Source organism: Lagopus leucura, unplaced genomic scaffold (genome assembly GCF_019238085.1).
Source record: "Lagopus leucura isolate 7727_CA_CO unplaced genomic scaffold, USGS_WTPT01 Super-Scaffold_1, whole genome shotgun sequence".
NCBI lineage: Eukaryota > Metazoa > Chordata > Aves > Galliformes > Phasianidae > Lagopus > Lagopus leucura.
The window spans coordinates 604,353-616,466 of NW_024962250.1; the positions used below are offsets into that span (position 1 = coordinate 604,353).

Genomic DNA, 12,114 nt, shown 5'->3' on the forward strand with positions numbered 1-12,114 from the left:
CTAAACAACTAGGAAGAACTCATTGCTAAGAGGTGTGTTGAATGCCTGCTGAATCCCCTTCATAGAGGCATCCTCCTGTGCCTCACTATCATGATGTCTTCATCTTACTTTCACAGAATCACATTTTATTTTCCTGGAGAAAATCATACGAAAATACAAAGCAATGATTCAGCAACCAAGCAAAATGAAGCCAAGCAAAATTATTTATTTGACCACGAAATGTATGAGGACCCTTCCCGTGTCTCCTGAGTGTTTTCTCTCAATTCCTGAGCATCCTCAGCCTAGGTTGTGTTTTCACATCTTAAGATGTACTTAGCACCTCACAGTTTTCACTTCTGTGACATATGGGTATATACTCTGTTTAGTTCAGAATGATCTCAAGAATGCTCAATTGTCATTTGGTGCTAAATAGCTTTCCAGAAAGCTGTCTGGTATGCTGGAAGTCTAAGGAAATTCATATTTTGAGAGCACATTATCATGTTTAACTGAAGATCAATCACGTGGTTCCTAGTAGCATCCCAGTTTCTTGTTAAGGTTACTTTTTCTTTTTAAAAAAGAATTCAATGAATTTTCCTCTCCAAGTGCTCAGCAACCTAAACGTTACATAGAGACATCAGAAGTCTTTAATGCAGGTTTTCAGAGTAAATGAAACCTTTTTTTCAGTGTGGTTGCCTTTGTAATAACAGTCTTCTTATTTGTTGGATACTTATGTAACGTAAGATGAAAAGACATTTTATAGCCTTCTGGCAAGAGGACTTAAAATTAACAGCATACCTGTGGCTGCCCTAAGCCAGGGAGGGAGTCATTTTCAGGCCATGGGAAAACTGCAGTTTTGCATCCTTCACTTCTTCTGACCTACTGGTATTCAGTATTTCCATAGGCTTGTTTTTCATGAAAGCATCATCGTGCACACAAAGAAAAACTAAGTAATTGATCCTGATGAAAGAACAGAGGCCGAGGTTGTATGGGATAACTGTCACCCATTAACATCTCCCCAAAGAATGTGGTGGTTTAACTTATTCTCTCATTTTATGTTTTCATGCCTGCCTGAGCCCTGGTGTCGCACGCGGCCAGCTGTCTCTGTGCAGGAGCCACGAGGCCAATTTGCTCTGGCAACAACTAACCCAAGGCGATGCAGTGCCCGCTCCAGCCTGAATCGCAGCCTGCAGGGCTCTGTGGCCATGTCCTGCAGCAGTCCTGGGCAGGCAGCCTCTGCCAACCCTAGGTAGGGTGTTTTGTTTTGCAAAACAGTTGATGGCTTTCACGTTTCCTCCCTGTCGATACGCAAAAAGGAAAACCACAAAATGATAGTGATCTGGGGGTTGGTCTCACCCATACCGGGCTGGCGGCTGTGCCATCCTACTGAGTTTGGCTGAGCTGCCCCACCACTCTTTGGGCTGGGCCTTCAAGCAGATGTGATCTTGATCAGCATCAAGCCCAATCTTTTTCATGCTCATTCTTGCTGTGAATATTTGTTTTCCCTTGAACGTTTCCATCTGGAACCTGACTACCTCTTTGCAAAGTTTTGTTATTTGAAATTAATCTGACAATTGTTTTCAAAAAGATAATTGCTCTCCATCAGAAGTGCAGAATGCTGCTAATCCCCAAAGAAGCTCACCGATCGTTTCCTCCTCATGGTGTAAGCATATCACCTCATCTGTGTCCCAGGGCTTCTCAGAGCTCACGTGACAGCTCGGGCGCAACCAGGCCGTGGCTCTTCTCGCCCCTGCCTGCACTGGGAAAGGATGTGCAGCAGCAGCAGCAGCACACAGATGGGGCAGCTTATGTGGGAGACATGTCAGGCCCTCAGCTGCAAGCCTGCCTGGAAGAACAGCCCTGCCCTCTTAAAAGCCCCGTGAGAACTGCCATGGTCTCAGCTGCATGGCTCAAGGAAGTACGCAGCTAACTGGTGTGTTGCTTCTGCTGGGGCTCAGATGAACTAATGCCAGCGCTCCCACGCCAGGCAAACTAGTGCTCCTTTGCTTCTTCAGACTGTCAGAGCCTTTTCTCTCAGCAGCAACAATTACCAACAGCACTGGAGATGGCGGTGTATTAGATCTGAGAATGACTCATCACTGAACCAGCCCTGTCAAGCAAGATAAATACAATTTAGTTGTTAGCTAATCTATTTTTGTTTGTGTTCTCAATTCACCCAGGACAATGATTACATTGCAGTCTATCATGCTAGCATTAAGGATATTTTGCTACAACGTGCTTAGCTTTGTAAAGCAAGCGTTTAAGAATACAATAGCTGTATTTGTCTGTCAATATTACTTCACTGCTGACATACTGCACGTCAGGTTTCTGTGGCATGACAGGGACCTGCGCAGTAAGCTATTTTGGATCTGGAGTAGTTAAGTTGTGCAAAGGCACCACTTAGTTCATCAGCATTTAAGTACCGAGAAATTTCACCTCACATATACTTCTGCTATCTGTCATCTGCCGGTTTGTCCTTCCTTCACCTCTACAACTAAAACCTGTGGTTTAATATCGCGTTGAATCAGCTTTGGACGTGGTCACAGTGTGACCAGAGAAGAAAAGGTGACAGGATGCTTCGAGAGGGCTTGTAGGATGCTTTGGCACTTCCAAGCTGAGCTTTATCAGTGCCCAGATCAGCTCTCAAGGTGCTCAGTGCCTCCCAAACTCTGCTCCTGAAACAATCCAGCCTTTGATATGGCTTTGCATTCAAGTTATTTATTTTCATTGTATTTCCTCTCCCTTTGTTTTTGTTTTTGTTTAGCACTTACTTAGCCCTTGGGAAAGCTATTTATGGAAATTTCAGATTTTCATGATAAAGAAAGTGTTTCGCAATTAGAACTGGAGGAAGCCATTGATCTCGATAACAGGGTGAGAAACTTTCTCACTTGCAAGGGTGGCGAATCCATTAGCAATTGCCAAACTCCGCCAAACAGCAAATGAGCAAAGATGCACGTTGAGAAGGAGGTGAAAAGCATAGTAAAAAATGCCGGTTTTCTCTTTTTGACTTTCTTGCCAGTTGGCGCACCAGAGAAGACATTTGCCAGCTGTCGTATCTGAAGAAAGACTTAACTGAAAGATCTCGCTACACTCACGATCAAGTCATTTTTCATCCCCTCAGAATCAGCCAGATAACTGATCATTTTGTGCTCAGTGAGAAAACTTGTGGCTTTGCAACGCTTCATCGGGCACAGTCAATAATCAACATTTCTGCTGCTGAAGGGTCTCAAACAAAAATATTTGGAATAAACTTTCAGTACTTTGAAACACAGGCAGTTGTGGACATCTTTCAGGAGAGGCAATAAATACAGGCTTAATGTCCATTGTTGCCGTTGTCTTCTGCTGTGGTCCTTGAGGTTGCTTCTTGTATTTCCAGTGATTGTGAGACATTCTTGCAGAGCCTACTGGTTAATCGTGATACATTAAACAAGCTGCAAAGTGCTGTGGGAAACCACTGCAAAGATACTTAACAGACTGATACACCACGCTATGCTGTAACCTCTTTCCATCTGATAGTGCCGTCGTTTTGAATGGGCTGTGTGGGAGGCAGCCTGTTGCCCCGACCTGAGCTCATGCCGCATTTCTCAGGCAGATGCTTCTGTCTCCCCGATGTAACCTGCAGGCTAGACAAGGCTCATGGGAAGAAAACGTGTGAAGTAATTTCCATTCCCCCTCTTCCAAGTATGCAACACCGTTGTATTGCTTGTCGGGTACGTTTTCAGACAATAGTTTTATTTTTCTTGTCTATAACATCAGGTATTGTTATCACTATCATTACTATTATTATGTATTATTTAAACCAGTCTGAAACTGCATACCCATATTGCAATTGCATCTGAAACACTTAGCTGAGATGAGATAACCACCATGCGTGAGGCTCAGCCAGCTGGAGCAAGGGGGCAGAGGACTTCCAAAGAAGAGCTGGGATGGTGCATGCAAAGGGCATGTTAAATGTGTTGGCTTCCCTTGCTGGAAGAGCAGGAAAGATCCGACCTGAGGCCAGGACCCAGCTTTCTGGGTGCGAAGAAGCACAGGAGCACCATTGCCAGTGTCTGAGTGGCATTTCCAGTCGAGTTCCTGGGCTGCGTGGCTGAAATCTGGCAGAGACTGCATATTAAACTTGACCCCAAAGTGGTGTAACAGACCTGTGGCCTCATCCTTACCCAACTCCAATGCCTGTCTGCACTTGAACTAAATGTTAAAAAGTGGCGTTTCCTGAGAGCATTGTGAGGAGCCTTAAGGGCTGGCATGCAGTCAGAGCCAAGAGCTGGCCTGGCCGCTCTACTCCTTATCTCCAGACTGATAGCATCAAAGGTCCCTGGTCGGCCTGTTCTGGCTGGGGGCTGGCTCTTGCCAGGCAGAGAATGACTTATGAAAATACTTCAGCTTAGATTTCAGGTGGATTTCAGCACTGATGCACTCACTACAGCAGCATCCCAGTTACTGAGGACTGGATCCAATGTAGGATTTAGATATGTGAAGAACAAATGCCTCAGGAGGAAAGTGTCCATAAACCACTGGTGACAGCTGCCCAGGCTGCATCAGCAGCTTTCTGTGAAAGTTCCCACAAGGGTACGAGATCTCCAGGGAAACCTTGTGCAACAAGTCTAGGGTAAAGGAAAGTAACTTTTTAATATAAATGAAATCAGTGCATTTTCACCCACGTTTTTGCTTTTCATTAAAATGGATCCAGCTGTGGAAGCGCTAGCAAGGAAGAGTGTGACTTCAGGTCCTGTTAGAGGGGTGCATACAATGGTAGTAAGGGGAAATCAATGCAAGACCTTTTATGTCCAATACAGGCTACAAATTACAGACCTAGGCAGATGAAATGTTTATAAAAGTCACACGTGCAGAGCCATAGTGAAGAGATAACAAAGGAAAACTATACCAAAGTCCAAGTTCTTCAGCACTTGTGATCTTAATTAAAGAGTAATGTAATCAATCTGGTGATTAATCATACACTTCTTATTGGAGGAGAACAATAGGCATTCCTACCAAAGGCCCCAGTGCCCATTTTGCTATCAGTCTGTCTAACTTCTTTGCCCTAAATCCTTCCTGCTCTAAAATATCTTCACGGGCACCCGTGGACTTATATCAAGATAAGATCATCGCAAGGAGAAAATTGCAAGATACTCTAACACCTACCTGGAGTCAAATAAATGGATTCAAAGCCATATTCCTACACGGAGATAAGAAATCTGAACGGCATCAGTAGCGCACAGCATTGTATGCGTGAACTACGTGTTCCTGAGCTACGTGTTCCTTAAGGACATTAAACTTGCAGTCCCTCAGGTGAGGGCATGAATTATCTCCTCTCCCAGCAGTACATGTGGTGGCACGAGGGACACCAGCAAGGGACACCGCTGCTCATCCTGCTGCACAGCACCACCGCTGCAGGCAGTGGAGGGTCTGGAAAAGATGGGGCAATCGCCTGCCACAGCCAGTAAGGGTAAAGTGGCCGAGAGTTTGTGCATTCAGATCCCTGTGGGAGGATGGGAACAACCTCTCCAATCCCTCCTCCAGGATCCTGGCTTTACTGCAAGAATCCAGCCACAAAGCTAAGCTGGTCTGTTTACCAACGTAACAGTCAGAGCAAGAGCTTACATCACACTGGAGCAAACAAAGCCTGGGGGGAAAGTACCTCTAACTTAAAGTATATTCTGATGTAAGAGCTAGCAGCATTTCAGGGTCCCTTTGTAATAAACTCCCACGCTGGAGCCTTAAGCATTAATGGTCTGTGAAAGTTATTATTTGATGTTTTTAGCATTGAATTTCATTCTGACAAGACTTTATGATGCATATTACAGAAAAAATACTGTTAACCTAATCATATTAATACCAAATCTTTGTAATGTAATAGCCTCAAACATTTGGAGCAAGGCATAAACCTGACTTTTCACAAATACAGAAAGACAAAAGTTTTAATGATGTTATTTTCCTACTGCTTCCCCAACTCCATCTGTTAGAGTCACTAAGACCAAGGGCCATCATTCCACTCTTTTACAGACAGAACAGTGGAAAAGATGCTTGGCTTCCCAGGGCCTAATCCTGCACTTCTTATTCCTGGGGACAGTCTATTCAGGCATTACAAATTTGTCTTTGTCTTTCTTCTGTAAGACATGCCTGGCATAAGTTGTGTCTGAAATATAATTCCTGATTTCTGCTGCTGCTGGCAGTTTAAATTATTAAGAGGAATTTTAAAGTTCTTTTTAGGTTTCTTACTTTTACGTTAGAGTTTTCCTTTCTGCATTTCATTTGGTTTTGCTAGTCTTATTGGAGTCATTTTTTCTTTCTCTTTATTAAAATGAACTCTACCCTGTCTGCCTTTGATGAAATTCTAAATCCAAAGGAAAGAAAAAACATACAGGTAGTAAATACTCTGAAACATTTATCTATGCGTATACTTCAGACAAAGTGAATCAGCATCCTCACATTGTCAGGAAGGGCCCTTTAAGCTTGAAACGAGAACAGATTCTTTCAAACTTTCCCAGAGAATAGCAGTGACCTTGCAGATCAGATAACCCATGGTCTACAAGAGTTCAAATATGTCATCAGGACTTTATTTTACTGCTCAATGTTCCTTGGCCTACTTGTTCAAATTGGGCTAATTCCAACCCCCCCTCCAAACCCCACCCCCCCCCCCCCCCCCTCCAAAAAAAAACCCTACAGGAGCTCACAATGCCAGCCGAGAAGGGCTGGGTGCATGCAGGAGCAAGGATAATTGAGGCCGTGTGTCAAAAGCTGGACTGTTGATGAGTGACTACAATCTGATGGATACAACATATTAAACCTAATGAAGATACTTGTTTCCCTTTATTCATTCTCTAGCAGGCTGCACCTCATGAAATCCAACATGGACTTCATGTTTCTACAGACATTAACTCCAGCGCTTCTCCGCTGACTCTGAGACTTCTTAACCGAGACTTCTCCTTCTGTTTTTATAAGAAGATAAATACTTCTTCATCTTGCTGGGGAAGCAACCAGCGTTGCTTCCAATTTGTTGTTGTACCCATAGCATTTGTCTCATGCAGCATGAGCCATCGCAGGGAAGAAAACCAGGAGAGGACCAATTCCTTCCAGCAACACCAACTCTCTAGATGAGTTTAGCCTTGACTTCAAACTGTACCCATAGGCTCCAGCTCAGCAACATGTATTTTATTTTTGAGCACATGAGTAGTTCTGGCCTACTTATATGTTTTGCATGTGTTTCAATCTTTTATTGAATGAGCTTCTAAATCATTTGAAATCCAGCCCCATTTCCATCACTGAAAACCATTGTATTACATCACTGGATTGCTCCAGAAGTAGGAAAAAATATTCTTGGTATTTCTTGAGACAGTTTTCCCGTTGTTATGCTGCTGTTTTGCTGGGATTCAGCTTGAGTAAACGGTTCCAGCCCCAGTCTGAATTCAAAGCCAAAGCTGGGATTTGATGAAATGCTTGGGTGCTGGACTAAACATACTGTAACTATATACGGATTTTGGAGAGGAGAGATAAGGTGAGGGCTTCCGAACAAAAATGTAGCCATTCCCCTTTTCCAGATCCTCCCCTTCCCATTGCAGTATTCTGGGAAATTGCCTGTGTGTTTCAAGGCCTGCTGCAATCAGCATTCGTGTTATGGCACAAGGCACACTGCAGAAGCTTGTGCATGGCTAACTCAGTATTTCAGGTTGGAACTACGTATTTTTTTCGTGTTTGTTTCCCTTCGAGAGTCTGAAGTCTTGCTTTTGAATGTCCTACCACTTCCCAGAGACAATATGTCAGAGGACCCCGACCTCCCTGCATCCATCCATGCGTTTTCATAGCCCAATGTGACTTTCACTAGAGGATCCCAGGGTTATAGCCTCTCAGATTTCAGCAGTGTGCCTGTTATCATCGGGTGGATGGAGGCAAGATGTGCTGGCAGAGCCTCAGCCTTTCCTGAGAGACTGGGGACCCTACAGCACAGAGAACAGCAGACTGCTAAGCAGTTCTTCGTAGGCCAAGACAATGCTAGTACCACAGAGAACCTTATTCTTTGGAAACAAAGCATCTCTGATTTAGTTATCAAAACAGGCATTCATGTTTTATTCAGTTTTTTTGCTTTAATCCATCTGAAATGTAATACCTGTTAACAAAGATGTTAACACATCTTTGCCTATTCTTTTCCCCCCAAGAAGCTCCCACAGTTCAAGGTTGTAAGTCTGAGCAATTTAGTAAGTGATGTAAATACAAATGAAAATTAGCCAACAAAAGAAATTCAATTGAGTTAAATAGGAGGCTATTATCATACCTCACATTCCCTGCTGCCCTAGCACAGGTAAGAACCAACCGCAGGGGATTGAACAGCTATCTATCTGCTCACACAGCGCACTCTCCCAGGCTATAAAGGGTACACAAAGATGGAACTCTAAAATGATGCATCTCCACAGAGCTACGCTATTCTGTGCCCATTTTTAATCAAACTGAGCTGCACTGTGAACAGAGAAAAACACAGCAGCTACCACGAGCAGATCAAATTGATCACACGCATTTCTCAAGTCTCCACTAGGACTGTAATCTCATCTTTCAGGGTTTTTGGTTCTTCACTTTCTTTGCTGGTTTATGACATTCGGAGGCCAGGTTCCCCCGGCCTTGTCACTGCGCTGTTATTTGGATTCCTCACCCATTTAGCGTGGCTGCTGCACATTCCTAAGACCAGCACCTCAGATCCGCTCCACGCTCGTTTGGCACCCACAGATAAGCGTGCATGCATACATAGAAGGCAAAAAGCAGCAGAAAAAGAAACAGTTTATTCGATTGTAGTCATTAATGCTATACATGACAGGCTCAATCCTGCTCCCTTTGATGTCGATGGCAATACCTGCATCGAATTCATGTGCTCTTGAAAAAAAAAAAAAAAAAAAGCCTGAGTTTTGCAAATTTATCGTTTTGTCATCTACGCTTGAAGTCAGAACGAAAACGCGGCGTTTTCGCCTTGGTTCTGAGCCAGATGATGCACACCAGACCTTCCCACAGCGCTACGCCCGTTGCTCCCCAAGGAGGAGCTCGCACGGAGCCCAACAGACGTGAGCCCACCGCCGTGCGTCCCTCCGGCCCTCGTGTCACTCCGCCACTCCCGTTCGGCAGCCGAGCTTCCCGAAGCGGGTCTGCTGGCGTCAGCGGGGAGGGCTGGGCCGCACCGGCAGGTCGCGGGGTGCCGGCGGGCCGCGGATGCCGAAGGCCGCTCCCCGCGCCCAAGCCGAGCGCGCGGCTCCACGCGGGCGCACAGCGACGCCCGGAGCCGAGACGCAGGGCCTGGTGCAGAGCCCGCAGCCGTCTGCTCTTCTGGGGCCGCTCCCGGCACGCGGCTCCCGGCCGGAGGAGCGGCCGCCCGCCACGCCATGCCACCGAGCCGCCTCGTGACACGCGGCCGTGCCGTGCGCGACCACGCGGCCCGGCGGCACGCGAGGAATGCGCGCTCCCGCGGCGGGGCCGGGCCCCGCTTCCCTTTGTCAGCGGGGGCGGCGAGCGCGGTCCGGGTGACGTCATGAGAAAGTGCCGGCTCCGAGCGGCGGTCCCGGCCGCGGGCGCCGCGGGGCGGACGGGCAGGAAGCGGATCGCGGACCCTCAGCGGCGGGGCGCGGCGCGGCTCTGCGCGGAGCCGCGACCGTTAGGACCGTCGTGGGCCGCTGGCCGCCTGCGGCTCCGTCCGCGCACCGCCGCACTAGGGCGGCGGGCAGGTAGCGGCGGGGCGGGCCCGGCCCGGGCAGATGCGCGGCGGGGGCGGAGCCGAGCCGTCGGCCGCCCGGAGAGGGGATCGGAGCCCCGCGGCGCTCGCCCTTTCGACCAGTCCCCTTTGTGTCGGCGGGACCGGGCGGCGAGATCTGCCCGGCCCGCCCGGTAACAGCCCGGCGCCGCCATTGGCTCATGCTAATGGGCGCTTCCTGCGGCCGCGCCGCCCCGAGCCGGGGGCTCCCCCGGCCCCCGCGCCAGCGCCGCTCCCCGCCGGCGGCACCGCCCGCCCCGAGCCCGGCGCCCCGCTGGGCGCCGCGGGAACCTGGAGCGGGAGGGGGCGGGCGGCGCTGAAGCGGCCCGACTGAGCGCATGTGGGGAGAGCCGCTGCCCGGGCCGGACGGAGCGGGGCGACCCGCGTCCTCGCTTGGTTCCGAGCGGCGCGGGGCTGCGGGAACGCTCGTTCGGCGGCTTCCCCGCGGGTGCGCGGCAGGCAGGCCGAGCTCCGCTTTATAAACGTCACCGCTCCCCGGCCCACGTGGGCTGTGAAAGCGGGAGCACGTGTCCCGCGTGCGGCCAGACGGAAGGGTGCGGGGCGCCTTCGCGCCCTGACGCCCTGCGGCCCGGCCCCGCCGCATGCAGCCCTCAGCGCCGATGGCGGCCCTCGGCCGGGGCGAGACGGAGGCCAGCGGTCAGCACGGCGCTGCCGGGGCGTGCGGGCAGCGGCCGGGCGACGTGGGCATGCAGCTGCACACCGGCGTGCCCCACGGCTCTGCCGCACGGATCCTGCGTGGCCCTGCGGCGTGCCCTCGACGGCCACGAGGCCGTCCATAAAAGCCTGGGCCCCAACTGGGCTTATGGCTCGGGCCTTCCGGGCCGCACCTCCTGCCGGCCTTCGCTGCGGCAGTCTCCCGCGGGCCCCAGGCTTCGTCCCTGCCCGGAGATGCTCAGAGGAAGCTTTCCGTTGGGGACGGAGCGGGGCGCTTCCAGGTAGGCGCAGCCCCACGCGGACGGGCCGGCACCCACGTGGGCCTGTCGTGGGCCCGGCCACCATTTTGTGCTCGGCGGAGCTGTGTCTGCTGGCGGCTCTGCACACGGGGCGCTGAGTGCGGGCTGCTCCCGTTCGCTGCCCCGCGCCCCTTGGAGGGAGAGGTGCCGGGAAAGGAAGGAGAAGCAGAACGGGGGAGACCCCGACGCCTTTACGGTCGCGGCCTGCAGCGAAGTCGGCGGGGCTGGAAAAAAGAAAAAAAATAGGAAGGAGGAAATGGGAGAGCGCTGTCCCCTGGGGATCCGCTCCGAGGCCTCGTGCCCGGCTCGGAGCGCGGCCCGCAGGTAGAGCCGGGCACAGCGCGTGGTGCCGTGCTCCCCTCCCCGCGCCCCCCGTAAAACAAGGCCGAGCGCTCCCCTGCGCCTACAGCCCGTGCCTGTGTGTGGCCCGGCCCCATTCATCGCTCGGCTCCCACCGCACGACTCTCTCCATTTTTAAAATTATGCACGAAGCACCGAGGAGACAATTTGGGTTTCCCCCACCTCTCCCCTGCCCTTGAAGAAAGCGAGCCTCGTCTCATTTGCATCTGCATGAAACCCCTGCGCTCTATAAGCCGAGCAAAGGGGAAGGACTTGAAGCCTATGGGATGGCTTTAGGGCTCTGCCCCTCGCTTTTGGCTCTCTCTCTCTCTCTTTCTCATTCTCTCTCGTGCTTTGATCTCTGCTTAACAACAGTAACGTCACAGGGACTATACAGGAGAGTTTTGTTGGAAGTTAGAAAGTTTTTCAGCCTCCAGAGGGCTGTAGCGGCAGTAGCAGCAGCAGCATCCAAGGGACTCCTGGAAGGGGAAGAGAGAGAGCGAGCGAGAGACTGACTCAGTCCTTGAGGAACTGACTCGAGACGAAGGAGGCAGACATGGAACATCAGCTGCTGTGCTGCGAGGTGGAGACCATCCGACGAGCCTACCTGGACGCCAACCTGCTTAATGACAGGGTGCTGCAGACCATGCTGAAGGCGGAGGAGACCTGCTCGCCCTCGGTGTCCTACTTCAAGTGCGTGCAGAAGGAAATCTTGCCATATATGAGGAAAATAGTCGCCACTTGGATGCTGGAGGTGTGTATGTCGCGGGGCTCCCTCCGCGCCGGCTCTGCCCTCGCCCCCCCTCCCGCACGGGGCTCTACTGCGGCACGCGGTGCGGCGGCCGCGGGACAGCGCGGACGGACGGACGGACGGCGCGGCGGCCCCACGCCCGGCGGCGGCACCTCCGGCGGCTGCGGGCGGCGCGGAGCCGGGGTACGGCAGTGCCACCCGTCGGGCCGCCGTCCCCGAGCCAGGTGCGCCGGGCACGGCCGGACCGCCGCCGCCCCGCCGCCGCCCGCCCCGGGCCCCGCAGCCCCCGGGCGCGGGGCCGTCGGGAGAGGCTGCCGGTTATTTTTCGGGGATTTTATTTTAAATTA

General features: G+C 51.2%; 1 protein-coding gene across 2 annotated transcripts in view; it reads left to right on the forward strand.

Moving 5' to 3' along the window:
* The first annotated feature begins 11,053 nt into the window (after positions 1–11,053).
* Positions 11,054–12,114, forward strand: part of CCND1 (cyclin D1) — a 15,813-nt gene continuing 14,752 nt past the window's right edge. Inside the window, exon 1 of one of the 2 annotated variants that reach the window (XM_042873362.1) lies at positions 11,054–11,770. In XM_042873362.1, the coding sequence (XP_042729296.1) occupies positions 11,573–11,770 (198 nt within the window). In that variant the 5' untranslated portion in view covers positions 11,054–11,572. The remainder of the gene's footprint in view (positions 11,771–12,114) is intronic. The other variant, XM_042873354.1, reaches the window with a different exon arrangement.